Source organism: Diadema setosum, chromosome 4 (genome assembly GCF_964275005.1).
Source record: "Diadema setosum chromosome 4, eeDiaSeto1, whole genome shotgun sequence".
NCBI lineage: Eukaryota > Metazoa > Echinodermata > Echinoidea > Diadematoida > Diadematidae > Diadema > Diadema setosum.
Genome location: NC_092688.1, coordinates 23,269,069 through 23,285,282, shown reverse-complemented (window position 1 = coordinate 23,285,282; position 16,214 = coordinate 23,269,069). Strand labels below are relative to the sequence as shown.

The 16,214-nt window shown below is 39.2% G+C and overlaps 1 protein-coding gene across 1 annotated transcript; it reads left to right on the top strand.

The window, feature by feature from the left end:
* The first annotated feature begins 299 nt into the window (after nucleotides 1–299).
* Nucleotides 300–15,918, top strand: LOC140227032 (dehydrogenase/reductase SDR family member 11-like). Its single transcript, XM_072307464.1, has 7 exons — nucleotides 300–547; nucleotides 11,335–11,538; nucleotides 12,147–12,241; nucleotides 12,821–12,950; nucleotides 13,343–13,426; nucleotides 14,643–14,708; nucleotides 15,880–15,918. Exons 1-7 carry the CDS (start codon nucleotides 410–412, stop codon nucleotides 15,916–15,918), a joined length of 756 nt encoding a protein of 251 aa, XP_072163565.1. The 5' UTR covers nucleotides 300–409.
* Nucleotides 15,919–16,214: the final 296 nt, after the last annotated feature.

Genomic DNA, 16,214 nt, shown 5'->3' with positions numbered 1-16,214 from the left:
GCTCCAGCTCTCGGCTCCAGAGTAGACAACATACATGTACATTATACATATGTACGTGTGGTGTAACTTTAAGTCGATTTTTTTCGACTTACGTACAAGTCGAAACTCGCCTAAGTCGATGTGTTTTGCTCAGTCCCGAGAAGATCGACTTATGCGAGTTTAACTGTATTTACTCTACCTTTTATGTACAGGGATACTAAAAGTGATTGAAATACCTTTTTCCCCATTGTGAAGAAAGTTAAGAACGTATTCTTTGCGCTTATATAGGGTCAGTTGGAAGAGTCATCCATGATACGACTCCCCGTGTTCAGCTTGCTCCTGAAGTGTTATCTGAATGTCCTTTAGATCGCTAAATAGACTGGACAGTTTGTGACAACTTGGTGAAACGTTTCAAGGAAAGTTAGCGGCCATGAGTTTGACACAGTGGTTAGGTCGATCAGCTGTCGTCACTGGGGCAGCATCGGGCTTCGGAGAAGCTATTACCAAAGCCTTGGCCCGACTCGGTATGAGGGTTTTGGCCACGGACAACAACGGGACATCTCTCCAGGTAAGATTTGCAACCGCTGCACCAGGAGGCTGCCTCTGCTGTATGCTCAAGTTCTTAGACTGGTATGCAAACGCCTTGCGCTATAACTCGTTCATTTGATAGCGTGGGGATAGTCTAAACCTGAGGGTGGCTAGCTCTGGACAGGACACGAGGAAAAGAGTTGACGTCGATGGGTGGTCAATAGGTCCCCTAATTAACCACAGGGTTATTGCATAAAGCACAACGATTCTCAACAGTAGGTTATATTGTTCTAAAGAAACTTGTCTGAAGATAATCATCATTTCACACAGAGAGTTTGCCACATTCTGCTGTTACTCGCATGCTCCTTTGCATATACAGACAAGGCAATAATCCAGTTCAGAATTCCACTGTGAGTCTGAGCAGACTAAAAAGTATTCTGTACCAACAGGGCATGTTGCTTTTTAAATTCATGAGTATCTGTGTTGTAATGATTGTCTAAGTAATCCTTATAAATTGTGCTTGCCAGCACAACTGCCTGACATCGGTAGCTGGCAATATCAACACTGACAGGAAAAAAAAAAAGCTTGTTAATACATTCACTGCAAAATGATGAAATGGATGCTTTCCGAAGTGTCAATTGACGGACCATTCTGGTCACCTGGTCTACTCGAGTTCACCCATTGTGGGAATATGACTCATCAATTCCATGAATAGTTACGCGTAGGACAAGCTTATGCATTTTGTCGCTTCAAAAACAAGTGAAGTGCCTAACCAACTCAGAAAAAAAGAAAGGTCATGTGTATACCCCATGTGAAATGGAGCTAACTCCGAAAAGGCTTGATTTGGTTTGGGTACTGCTTTTTGTTTGTTTGTTTGTTTGTTTGTTTGTTTGGTCTTTTCAGTTTGTTTGTTTGTTTGTTTGTTTGTTTGTTTGTTTGTTTGTTTGTTTGTTTTGGGTTTGTTTGTTTGTTTTTTTTTTTTTATGGTAATTTCTAACTGGGGGCTTCAAGTATGCCTTACAAAAGACAATTTATGCACTGACATAGCAACGCACCTGGCTCATTGCATAACCTACAGACCTACTGAAAGTGATTTTGTTCTTCTTTGGAAGCTCCCCACTATATGGTCGCCATATGTTGCGGTGCTCCAAGGTCGGATTCATCTATCATTGTCTGTAGTATGGCATGTCATGGTCTGAAAAGAAACCGTTAAAGATGCAAGGATATAAATCGGCTGTTATGTACAAAGAAAAATCCTTATCCGCTCATTTATGTACACGGGGGCATCACGCAAAAAAAAAAAAAAAAAAACAACAAATCATCGCTCTTATTTGCACTTTCTGTTCATTAACTTTTGAAGTCATTTGTCTATTTAGAGGTAAATCTCATTATGGTTTGATATATCGGCATCTATCGATCAAGAGATGACGTCTTGTCCAGCTAGATGTCTTTCTACTGGACGCCATCGTATGTATGCATTGTATCGTCTCTGTGTTGATGAAAGGATTCCACGTGCAAAGCTTTGGAGCCAATCTCCACTCAATGTTCAAGTTATAGGTACAGTAATTATGAAAGAAAAAGATCGCAAAAGACATCGAATAAACATAAGTGATCGTCTTCTTCTTAAAAAAAAAATAAAAAATAGGTTGAAAGATGGGACATGTTTTCAAGTGGTGATAAATTATGCCAGTTACATGAGGAAACGTTGTCATCTTCTCTTAACTGTCTCACCAAGAATTCAATAGTTCTCCCACACTATGTTCGATCTTACCGAGCTCTCCACTGTTCTGTCAGAATCTTTTCAAGAAGATCAACTTTAATTTCAATATACAGCTGAGCTTCTCTTTAAATGTTTTCACACCTGTATGGCTGTAAGGTCTGTTAATGGAAAACTCTTCAAGGGCATTATTTTCTTTTTCAAATAACTTAGTAAACTACTGTGAAAGAAAACGCCAGATACGATTGATAGTAAATAATAACGATGATGTTTATGCTACAGCTCAACGTTTGACAACAGTCTTGCACTAAAACTCTTACAATCTAGCTCCTCCGAAGCCTAGATATAAGAATGTTCTAATTTGTTTCGTTTTTCTGAGAATAATGGAGAAAAAACAACGCTTTGCCGACAACTTCTAGACCAGGGATTCTTTTTTATTAGAGTCGCGAGTAAATTTGCCGATAAGACTCCCGTAAGTTCTTAAATATCACAACAGAAGAAAGAACGTAAAAAACCAGTTTCCAAATTACAAAAATCATGAAGCCAGGTGGTACAGACATGGTCCATGTTTCTAGACAGCAAACAAATACAAATACTTACTCAAACCCAGTTACGTTGGCTATACAAGCAAGCACCGATTAAAGGTCCAGTTTACGTTTGGGAGCAGTGATTTTAAAAATATTCAAGATATCACATTTGATGCATATTGTGTAGGTCTGTTGTATCTTAAGTTAAGTTTAAATCAGTGTAAATCCATGAAATGAATTAAAGTCCGCCGACTGTAAAACAAGCGCGAAATATCGGCGTGTACATACCGAGGTATACATGCGACTGATTTTATTGCGCGCGTCTTTCATATCTGTCGGTCTACGCGACGTGCTAAGAGCATTTAATCAAAATTTCTTCAATTCGTCGACTAAATGTCAACTACCTTTGTATATTCCGGTCATTTGAGTCCATAATGATACGGGGAGCATCAGTTCATTCACATTCAGAGGGGTCGTACCTTGGTGGTATTAAAGAATATTAATAATATCATTTGCACACTGAGATATTACATCTGTTTGATATTTACCAAATAAACAATACTGCTATTTATTGCATGCCATATGGAACCATATACGATACTTTTTTGTCAAATAAAATAGAATGTCAATGCATTTTAATGAACACCGACGGAGGAACAAAGTGAATTGCTAAGGTCTAGGTCCACTCTGATCATTACCGCTTGTCAATAAGACCCCGTTTCCAGTGCGGGCTGGGCCGAGCCGCGGCCGAGCCGCGGCCGAGCCCCGCAATTTTGTCCGTTTACACTGCCGGGCACGGCCGCGCTTTTAATTCAAACCTTTCAATATTTTGTAGGACAAACCACCTTAAACTATACTAGTTTTCGACGTTGAGGGGGTTAATATCGTGAATAGCGAAATAGTACTGGCAGAGGGTCTTGAAGCCTGACTAAAATTGGCCGCGCATTTGGCCCAGTTTGCGTTTACATCAAGAAGAGGCCGGGATCGGCCGCGGCTCGGCCGCGGCCGAGACCACCTCCAGAGCGTGGCCAAATGCGCGGCCAATTTTGGCCTCGCATTTTGCGCGTTTACACTGAAATGAAGGAGGGCTCGGCCGCGGCTCGGCCGCGGCCGAGCCTCGCAATTGTGTCCGTTTACACTGCTGGGCTCGGCCGCGCTTTTAATTCAAACCTTTCAATATTTTGTCGTAGTGGCGCTCTGCTTGTAAACAAGCGCAATTTGGTATAGTCTGGTTTTCAGACCCTTTGCCAACTGGATTCCGTGGCGACAAATTCGCCGTTCGGGCAAAGGCCTTTGCCGACGGAAAAATCTTTTGCAGGACAGAATCATCTTAAACTATACTAGCTTTCGACGTTGAGGGGGTTAATATCCTGAATAGCGAAATAGTACGGGCAGAGGGTCTGGATGCCAGACTAATTGGCCGCGTATTTGGCCCAGTTTGCGTTTACACCAAGAAGAGGCCGGGCTCGGCCGCGGCTCCTCCGCGGCCGAGACCATGTGCACCTCCAGAGCGAGGCCAAATGCGAGGCCAATTTTGGCCCCGCATTTGGCCTTTTGCGCGTTTATCCTGAAGCGGGGCTGGGCTCGGCCGCGGCCGAGCCGCGGCCGAGCCTCGCACTGTAAACGGGGTCTAGGACTGGAGAGTTTACGGTATGCAATCGGTATGCCTTCGATCCAAAGTCCGTTTCTTTAAACATGATAAAATAAGTGATTAAGATTATCTTTACAGTAGCAATGGCTTTCTTGTCGTAAACTACCTATGTACACTACTTTTTCGTATCTACATTACTCCAAAATCCAACTTACATAACAATTGTTTAACTGCTATCAAAATACAATTCAGGAAATTACAACCCTATAAATGGCAAAGGGGCGAACACGTTTCGTTGACCCTGGATAGCAGCCTCTATACACCAGATGACACATCACAAAATATTCATTCAGATGTTGTCATTCCACGATAGCAGTATAACATCAAGCCGTCATGGACCTATCAAAATGGAAGGATCGTGTGGCTCTGGTCTCCGGGGCTGGTTCAGGCTTTGGGGAGGCAATCACTTACCTCTTGGCCAAATTAGGCATGAAGATACTGGCTGCTGATATCAACATAGATTACCTGAAGGTAATTCCTCGTGTTCATTTTTCATCGCAAAATATCGACTTGCATATCATTCCTAAAAAGAGTAAAATATGTAGATGTACATAATTATGTTACATACCTCATTCATTGATTGTCCACGTCATCACGTGATCATATCTTTACATTTTCCAGGCTCTCCCATATTTCCATGTGTCATACATTGTTGCCAACAACTTGCTACACAAACGGTATAGAGCAAGTTATTATAAAATGAAGAGTTTGTTTGTTCATTTGTTGGTTTAATTTTCCATCTGAGAACAAGTCAACACCGGTTGGTCTTCCATGGAGTCCAATTTGATGTGAGGCGGGACCACTTCAGTGGATTAAACACCCTGCTCTTTGCGATGAATAAGTGAAGCAGGATCTTCTACGTGACTGCATGAGATGAGAATCTTTCACACACGGGACTTTCATTTTATGTCCTGTGCGAGGGACAGAGTGTTTTGCCTCTTAGAGGAGATGGTGTGATTACACACAGCATTGTTCAGTGAGACTAGGGAATCGAACCCGGGTCCTTTGGATCCGGAGGCAGACGCGCTACCGATTGAGCCAACTCACCGAGTCTTCGAAGAATCGGAATGAGTGGAAAAAAAAAACATGGTCAAACACTGTGGGTCATTCCTGCAATTATTAGATTGCAATAATGCATTCAGTGTAAACATTTGTCATCATGTAGCTTTCTTTTCCGCGTGTAGATGACCGCAAAGTAACTTTCTCAGAACAGATTATTTTCCCCTCTCGTTGAGGAGTTGGCAGCGAAGAGCAAACATAATTTCCTTCCATTTGGATGTAACGATATCCAGACATCATCCATAGACATTTAATGGATTATGAGAACCCCTAGGGTACTAGAAAACAACCCCCACACTTCAAAAATTGTGTTTATCTGAATTCAATTTTGTCAAATAAGGCAGAATTACTTAATAGATTATCAGTGTACACATAAAATATACACGTTGTTGGCATTATATCTCACTTACAAACATAAATTGCGTACACACTAACTTATTGGATTTACCATGAACCTATTACACTTACGGACCATTAACGGATGTCTTTCTTTGATCCCATCATCACCGCCGCCACCTTGGTTGCCAAGTGCATCTTGATGAGTACATTCAGATGCTTGGACAATGATGATTGTGTAATCGTGGGTTGTCACTGACAAAATAAGAACCGTTGCCCTCATTTCTGTCTTGAGTTTCGCTGAGGTGCCTTTTTCAGAATCAACTGCCTTTGAATAAACACCTCTGATGGTTGAGCAGCAAACCTCAAAATATGACAAATTTTGTGTGACAAAATTAGTAATTACCGAAGTGGACTCTTATAGTCTTGTAGGTAGGCATGTAACGTTGCTTAATGGGAAGACATACATGTCATTTACCGTGGTTACTGGCCATGTTTACTCTGAAACAATGTGCGAAAAATTGCAAAAACTAGATTACAAATCACATTCAACCTGCCAAAATAATTTTGCTCTCTCTCTCTCTTGTAAAGTACGTGTATTTCGCAAATGAAATTGGCTGAGCAATGATTTCCCACGATACACTACAGCTGTAAATGCATTTTCGTGATTTGAGAGAGTTATTATCTTCTTCGCATGACTGTGGTTTTTAGATTTCTCAAATCGCCGTCTTGTTTTTATCCTGGATGGTTGTCGGCGGTCATGATGAGATCGAAGCAGGAAAGCATGTTTAAAATGTTATTGTGACGCTTTTGACCAAAACAGGAGCTTGAATCACTTAACGAGCGATGTATGTCCATGTGTAGTACGTCCATGGATTCACAATGCAACAGCAGAAGGGGAGAAGGAAAGGATAGGTATGTTTCATCACAGGTGTGCCTGTTGGAATTTTTCTATACAACGTGATATCACCTGGATTACCTGCTCAGCAAAGCACGACATGTTTTCTCGCTCAGGTGCAAATTGTCAATTTTGTGTACCAGTCCATAATAGTCGGTTAAGTGGTTACGTAAGAGGTAAAGCGCGGCAATATTTACACGAAGGAATTGAATTAACACAGTAGGCCTAAACATGCATTTACAATGTGAAGCTTGAGAGGATCATCAATGTTCAAAGAGAAACATTTGCTTTCACAGCTTTATAGAATACGAATAGGATAAAAATACGTAGACTTCACATTTCTAATGTCACATTTTTATGAAAGAGAGTTCAAATTATCGGGTCCAGTGTCTCAAAACGATTTCAAAGCCGTCATCATTTTAGGATTATAGAAATGATATTTGTCAGGCTATCTTGTAGAACACAAGTGTATGCCCTTGTTCAACTGGCTTAGCTCTGCTTACATTATAAGCTGGCGAAACATTATGAATGAAGTTAAAAAAAACTTAATGGCATCAATTACCTTCAAGTTTTTTTTTTTTTATTCTGCTGATAAAGGATCTGAATGATCCTAACAACCCGAGTTAGCGCATACACGTATAGCTTTCTAACATTAACAATCAGCCCAAAACAAGTTTCATCTTTTTCCTCACTCAGTGCGCTTCTCCAGCGGTCCACAACAAAATGTATACACACATATGAAACATCTATACAGTGCACTCCCGTTATAACGAAATGCTCGGGACCGGCGGTTTTCTTTCGTTATAACGAAATTTCGTTATAACCGAACAAATACAATATATAACAAAAACAAGGAAACCACGCATATATATCATATTATGTTTGCTGAATACTCATCATACACTGGAAAGCTGTGTGAAATGTGATGGGATAACTGTATTACAATAATAAACGCAAGATCCACTCAGAAAGTGTGTGTGGCACAAGGAGCGAACACACAGTGGTGTGAAGCGTTCACCCATGCAGAGACGCTATAAATGCTTGTTCCGCTACGTATTTTCGAAAGCAATTCGCATTTCGTTATAACGGAGCACATTTCTTTTGTTTTTCTTTGTCTGTGGCGCTCGGAAAAGACTTCGTTATAACGGAAATTTCGCTATAACCGTGTTCGTTATAAGCGAATTTTGTGCCATAGACTTTAATAATGATAATTTTGGGACCAGAAGATTTACTTCGTTGTAACGAAATTTCGTTATAACCGTGTTCGTTGTAACGGGAGTGCACTGTATAACTGGCTTTGGATTTCAAAGAATTCTTCATTTCTGTAAATTACCTCACACCCCGAGCAAAATATCGAGAGAGCTTTAAATGATCTCAAAACTTATACACACATATGAAACATCTTTTGGCTTTGCATGTCAAAGAATGTATTCGTCATTTTTATGAATTACGTCACACCGAGCAAAATATCGAGATCGAGCTTTAAATGATCTCAAGATTACATCATGAACTTCCAGAAAACCAACGGGATTTTTAATACAGGTAAATCTGGACAGAGAGAGCGAGAGGGATAACAAAAGCACAGAAAAAAAGAAGGAATTAATGGGTCCAGGTACATTACGAAACTCCATCAAAGTCATAATGTCAGAACAGTTGAGATGAAACCTTGACAGTTTTTTTTTTCCTCTCTCTCTCTCTCTCTTTAAGGGGGGGGGGTCGACAATGAAGGACTGTAATGTAGCTATAAATGCTCAATCGTGTTACCAATGTTAATGCTTCCTCAGTCAAGATTAAAGGAAGGAAAATAGGATTACTAATGACTTATTTGACAATGACCCGCAAAGTGAACTTCACAGAGAGCTATGCATAGCACGGTCTATCCTAATAGGGAATTTTGATGGTTTCCTTTCTTGCAAACCAGCCGCTTGTCTGCCTTTGAAAGTGTTCGCGAGTGTAATAACACAGTGTAAAAACACTGCCAATCCAAGCTTTCATGACGATTATCCAGCCTTTGAAATACGTATGAAGGAGATACTCAGAAAAAAACAACAAAACAAAAACATTTATCATGAAATGTTTACGGATCTGAGCAGAGCTGTTGAATTAGAATATAATTGAACTGAGCTTGTCCTCGTACTGGTTTCTAAAATCAATTTCTTCTGTCCGCAGAAAAATCATGTCGCAATCAGTTGTTATTGCGTTGGGTTGTGGGGTTACCATGCATATAAGGTATGAAGTATACTGAAGAAAGATTTGCATATAAATGCACGTACTATATGTTACTCCCGTTTAGCCGAAGGCCGTGGGGGCGACACGACCTGTCGATGGTAATTATTCATAGTCACAATTGCCCAGGAAGTCGCTTCGTTTTTTCCTGTATTCTTGGCGCATACGACATTATGCCACTTAATTTTCTGCTTGAAGCAATTTTAACCAGTTACCTATGGAAGCGTATAGTGGGTCCCCGTGAAAGTCCATGCGGAGGTCATCATCATTAAAAAAGTGTTAATGCATGTTAGATTATTGCAGCAAGGTTACAAAACATTTTGAGCAAATCAACACATTATGCGAACATTAACATCGTACACTAACACAATACTCTCATAATACGATGCACAAGCGTTATAACGTCTATACTTGCCGTAACCATTTTTAAGCAGATTCAATACAATTCAATTCATTTATTTCATTCTCATTTTCTTTCCAACAAAACATAACACAAGGTAAATCAGAAAATCCATCATAAGCATATTATATACAGTACAAAGTGCGAAGGATAAACCATATACAACAAACTAATAGAGATGAATCATGTATACATACGGGAAAATACAAAGTTATATTTTGAGGAGAAAAAAGAGAACTGAGAGGTCCACTGAAAAGCAGTGCTTGTAAATTGTGGACCACTCAAGAATTTCTTCCAAAAATACTTACTTCACATACAATTACAAATACATTACACAAAAACGATTTAGACAAAATGGAACAAACAACAGAGACACAACAACATGACATGACTAAACTAAGGAGATACAATTGAACGGATTAGGATAAATAGATAGATTCGACTTCCAACCGTTGGCAAGAGGATTTGATTACAAACATACGCCCTCTGTGATAGAAATATGAAAGTATACAAATAGGATTATTGTTATTATCTTAGTGTATTCATGACTCTCATTTCACAAGAAAACAGCAGGCAAACAAGAAAACCTCGTCGAGGTGTTGATATGTGAAATCTGATGTCGAAATCTACGACTGGGGAATCCCATTTTAAGCCAGGTCGTCGGGGTCTGGCTGTTATAGAGATTTAAACCTACGACGCGAACACTCAGACGACGCTAAAGAGGAAAAAATGATGATCTGCACATGCGTGAGACAACTGTTTTTATTGTCCAACCGGGGAGGCCATTCGCGTTGCAGATCTATATAGCTCGCTATTTTTGCTATTTATATCCGGACCCTCGTTGTACACTTGGACGACGTCTGACAACGTACACTGAATTAACATGACGTGGTACACGTATAGCTATTCTTTTATCACCAGTTATTATGCCAAGACTATAAAAAAAAAGTAGAGAAACGGGTGGGGAAAGAGTCCACTGGAGAATTAAATTGCAATTTTTCTGATTGTAGACATGCGTTTGAAGATATTGGATAGGGCTTCAGGAGTGTGTGATGGCGACTGCTTTATTCACACTATGAAAAAAAAAACAACAACAAACGCCTGCTTTCTCAGAGCAGTCATGGCTGCACTCATGTGTTTATAAGTGTTTGACCCGCACTTCACCACCCTCCGTCGGAAAGAAGAAGTGTATACTGGATACTACTACTAACACTACTTTCACAATGATTATTGCGCATATTCTCCTTCTTCATCATCCTTTTTTGCTTTCGCTCTTTTTTTTTTCTTATACCCTTTATAAATCTTTTAGTCATCTTTGTACCGCGTACGTACTGGCTGCCCTCTTTCCCTTGTAATATACGGTAATGTAATACGTTTTGAAAATGCAAATTTACTCGGGCTTGAAAATGACCTCCATGTGCGATCGATAGATTAGAATAAGACAAACGACATTCTACAGGTTTCATCACATTCGAATAAAAGAATAAGAAGTTCTATCTTTCCAAGCGAATTGGAAAATGGTGTTGATGAGTGGCAACCTTAAGCTTCCTCTGATGAAGGGTCCATCGAAGAGTTGGTCTTTCACTGCCATGAAATCCAATCCAAATTTAGTTCATTAAAGGGCTCGAAGAGAGCAGAGTATGAGAGCAAAGGTAGCCGCCAAATCTTGATACACTTTATCATACATTAACTAATGACACAGTAATCAGTTCTCTGCTTCGATGCTGACGTCACTCATGATCCCATTTAGGCATTTAGGTTTGTTGCTTGTTTATTTCTCTCTCTCCCTCTTTCAGGTTCACATGCACTATTTTTCACAAATGCTTTCAGCGTGGTTGGAAGCTGGGCTACCATTTTTCCGTTGTGTTTTGTTTTTGTTAGGAGTAGGAATAGTTATCCAATGGAAAAATTTTTGTCGCAGAGATCTTGAAGAAAAAAAAATCATGAATATTCATTTTAGATAAAAGTTGAAGGGCAATAAACTACCTTTACATCAATGCTGTTTCTTTGCAGAAAGTGGTTGACACGGTCACGGCCGATGGGGGCGACATTCATGCCGCGCAGTGCGACGTTTCGGATGAGGCGGCTGTGAAAGCCCTCTACGCTGACGTTGAGCAGAGGTTTGGTCGGGTGGACGTGAGTGTGCAATGTGCAGGGCTCTCACGACCTGCACCACTCCTATCGGGCAAGGCGTCCGACTGGAGAGTCATGACAGAGGTTTGCATTTATCTCTTGAACAAAAAGTATTCTTGTATACTTAAAAGCATCTTTAAAGTCCTCTGAATCCACAAACATAATACTCTTAGTGATGTAAGATTTTCGCATTTTATATGCAATATTTGGAAGGTGTTATTGTAATCATTAAACACTTAAATTATTACTACCGAAAACATAGCCAACATAATAATTATTCATGTAATCATGAACATTGTTCAGGGTATAGATTCCTTTTATGCCCTGTTTCTATTCTCATTGTTGGAGTTTATCATTTGCAAGTTCCAATTATCAAAACATACAAGCCATCAGAGCAGTGGACATGGGTTTAAGTAAAGCATTGAAATTAAGATCGTTGAACTCACGCCATCCAGGCAGGAAAGGAGATCGACCGTTTTTTGTTTTTGTCTTTGTTTTTGTTTTTTAATTATCGCCTTCCACTTTTATAGAGGCTATAAGTGTGATGACCCTAGAAATGATTTTGGCTGGCTTCCGCTCCTGAATGAAGAATAAACTACCTATATTGCTTTTGCAGGAAGTTTGCTCGTCTGAAACTCACCAAGCTTGACCGTATTGTTGATCGGTTTGTTTCAATCTCTATGTTGTGACAGGTGAATGTCTTGGGGACGTTGTTTTGCTGTCGTGAGGCTGTAGACCTGATGAAGAAACACAACGTGGATGATGGCGTGTTGATAAACCTTGTCAGGTAATTTCCGAACGGATATCATAGTCGAGAGATCGTTCCATGTGGATTCCTGTACTAGCTTGCTGACGAGGGGGTATAACTGTGTATGTCTTTGTGAAATCAAGTACAAATAAAGATGCTTTCCTAACTTTTCTGTTAAAAATTCCAGAATCATCTCCGGTCCTTTGTGTCAGAATAGAAGACTGAAATAGTATATGTAATTATAGTAATATGATGTCATTAGAAGAAATTACAAGTAAAGGAATCTCATTGTGACTCTAAGTAAATCGGGGATAATAGGGTAGAAGACAGACGAACGTGATAAATGTGATATTGTTCAATATGAAAAGTAGATGTTGATTCCGTCACAGTTCGTCATTTTAGAGGTTCGTTAATCCGAAAATGAAATAAGGTTCGTTCTTCGGAAGGTTCATATCAATAATCCGAAAATTAGATAAGGTTCGTTATTCCGGAGGTTCGTTAATCTGAAAGCGAAATAAGGTTTGTAATTCCGAACGTTCGTCACTACGCACCTTCTTTTCATTTACGGATTAATAAAATCTTGGAATAACGAACATCTCCCGTTGACTCTGCCCCCAGTCTAGCCGCCCACAAGTGGACACCTCACAGTGATCTTCACTTCTATGGTGCTACCAAGGTGATGCTGCTAGCCATCCAGGAAGGTTTCCGACAAGAGCTGAGGGAGATCAACTCAAACATCAGAATATCGGTGACTTTACTGCAAGACTTCCTCATCATTTCTAACCTCACTCCGCATTAAAAGTCCCTGTGTTTAGTTGGCAGGTAGTTTGTAATGGTTTATCTAGAATCTCATCAATGTATGTTGGATCTTCGTATATTACACATAATTTTGAGACATTTAACAGTTTGTCATAATATGTTACGATGAAGCAATTTGTTTGAATCAAACGCAACATGATATTCTGCTGTTTTGGATAACAGCAAGTCTAACACCAGTCTTCGGCCTAGTAAGATAATGCATGGGAACAAAGTTAATACATTGTTTGTATGATTATATCTTTGATAACCAAGATGAGAATATTAAGTAACTCTTTATCAAGTTTCCACAGATCAAAGACATTTACATTTTATTCCTTTCAGGGTATCTCACCTGGTCAGGGAAACACGCGCTTCTACCCCGACATGTATGGCGAAAAGGAAAGCAAAATACCACTTTTGCCAAAGGTAGGAATGGGTCGCAATACAAATAAAGAAACGATAATTTCGTTGTTAACGCGCTATACCTAATACTACCCTCTTGTGTCCCCTTTATTTCCTTATGTACTATACTCTCTTATTTCTTTGCAGAACAATGTTCACATGACGGACCGCAAACGTACAATGTGTAGTGTGCAAACCGTCGCAAGCAAATATCCCTTTTCAGTAACATTGGAAACCTCAAAGTTTTTGACGAGGAGAGGCAACAATCTTTACAAAATACATAACACACATAAAATATGTCACTGGAAGAGGATGAGTGAACGGTATTTCTCTTTGACAGATACGTATACTAATGCATATAATGAATACATTTAAGAAAACTTCGTTTTGGGAGCAACCAGATTTTCTTGCATGACAGATGAATGCCCGAAGATCCTTCCGTCCTCATAAACTAATTTACCCAACGTGACAGAAGCAAATAATGGATAATTTATGCAAATTTGGGAATGATTATCTTAGATTTCTCTGTGATACTTTTTATGTAATCATGTTAATTATATTTTCTAAGATTCATAAAGTCTTTGTATAGATAATAAGGAGTTAGCAAGTAACGATAACAGGAAGTAGATTTCAATTTTCAAAGGCCCTTTCACAACGAAGACGAAAAAGCGTAGGAGATACGATTTCCCCGAAAACGAGATGTAAAATCAGCTATCTGATTTGCATCTGGTGTAATGACGCTAACACGGTTTCTTTGGATTAAAAAAAAAAAAAAAAAAAAAAAAAAATCAGAGGTGTGGATCGTATTAGCCATGGCAAACTCTCACCGTTGGTGGGGTACTTTCAGGAAGAGGACAGAGACACACATAATAATTCATTCTGACTGTGTGGATCGTTTATGTAGTTGTTCCTCAGTTTCTCAATCATTCCCTATACCTGGCACCTGTTTGGCCCTGTGCTCACTCTCCGAAGGTCATAAAAGACATTGTAGAGAACAGTGTCTATTACTACTTCACTTTCAGTCCCCCCCCCCCCCCACCCTCCTAAAGAATGGAAACATTTCATTCACGTCCCTTTAATCAAAGAAAGTAGCCGTGCTTCGTCGATCATCATTATAACCTCAATATTATCAGGAAAGAAACTGTCAGGCGAGAAATTCAAATGTTACACAAATGAATTGTATGGCCACCGACATAGAATAGTTAGCCTGAGTGTAATTCTCCCTTGTCTCATTTTATAGCAACTTGAACCAGAAGACATCGCGGGTGTGGTAGAGTACATTCTAGGAACTCCCAAACATGTTCAGGTAAGGCGTTGAGGAGATGTTCTCGTTTCAAGTCATACGACTTTCACTCCATCTTTCCATCATCTGAATTTTGATTTCATATTTGCAATTATATAGATTGTCGATTAATATGGCATCATAGAGTCGTGAAAGGCAAAATCTACTATTTGCAGATGAAAAAAACAAAACAGCTTTAGTGCCTCAAAATAGTTCTAAAATGTGAGTTAGGGCAATAGGGATAGAAACAACCAATGTAAAATTTTGAATCAGTATAATTAATTGTGATATATACAAAATGTGATACAACTGACCTGCACATACAACTGTCATATATCTCGAACATTTTTTTGATCACTGCTCTCAAAGGTAAGCTGCACCTTTAAGATATTTTAGATTAAGCTTTTGGCAGATTACCTCATCTCTGTTTTCACCTTACCTTTGCTATCATATATCTGAAACGTCGATGATGCAAAATTTCACCATGTCACCATCATCACCATGTCATCATAAATGTCACCATCATCGTTCATTTTTACTTCGTATTGTGAAGTACTCATTCAAGTCTTTTCGCTGTTTATTATGTATGTGCAGGACGTTTGCACTGGAGTTCAATGAAAGTTATGGTCGGTAGAATTGAAGAGCTATATTTACAAGATTCTTCATTTCTTTCTTTCTGTTTCTGTTGGTCTTTCCTTCTGTCTGTCCTTCAATATTTACATTGAATTAAGTGCTGATTTTCTTTTTTGGCTTGCTATCACTTCTGTTGCTTTGCTCTAACTCGGGTCGAGTGTACTTCTTCTCTGTCTTACTTTGTTGAGCGCATAGGGACATTGTCACTATGTGTTATGCGCTTTATAAGCACTGTCAATTATTATTATGATTATCATTATTTACTTTTTTTGCGCAGTTTTTGACTTGTAACTAGAGTTTTTAGGAGGGGACTGCAGACTACAAACTCTGCTTTTTAGTAGTCCCCTCCATTTCCAACCATTTTTTTCGTACTTTATCTTGAAATTTACAAAATGGTATCACTGTTCATAGCTTGTTTCCATTGCTTTGTTGTATCATTAATGTAATAAAAAATGAAATGCTGTAATCATATGTGTTAGAAATGAAATGAAATGAAACGAAAGTTTCCTTTTAAAACTGAGTTACCTTTTCTTTTTCCTACTTTTTCTACTTTCCACCACAGGTTCATGATGTCTTACTACGTCCGGTTATCCAGCCATAAAGTATTAGCGACTACATTCACGCCCCTGTTTTAAGGAGCATGGTGTTACAGAAACTGTTGCTTTATGAGACCATTCTCTAATACATCACAGGAGCGATATGCGCCAACAGGGAAAGCCTTATAATGGCTTTTTTAACTATCAATAATCCTTCTATGCAGTATCCAGTGATTTTTGGCACAAGATGTGTACAATGTGCGATGCATACACGGAAAATTAATCTTTTCAATATCATTCCCCTGATGGTGTCATTATGATTGTCTACCAATAGTAATATCCTTGGTATGATTTTCTCTTT

Excerpts from the sequence above, each read along its gene's own strand:
- LOC140227032 (XM_072307464.1), top strand. The coding sequence starts at position 410 with ATGAGTTTGACACAGTGGTTAGGTCGATCAGCTGTCGTCACTGGGGCA. Across the intron at positions 548-11,334 it reads ACAACGGGACATCTCTCCAG|AAAGTGGTTGACACGGTCAC; the intron begins GTAAGATTTGCA and ends GTTTCTTTGCAG. Across the intron at positions 12,951-13,342 it reads ACTCAAACATCAGAATATCG|GGTATCTCACCTGGTCAGGG; the intron begins GTGACTTTACTG and ends TATTCCTTTCAG.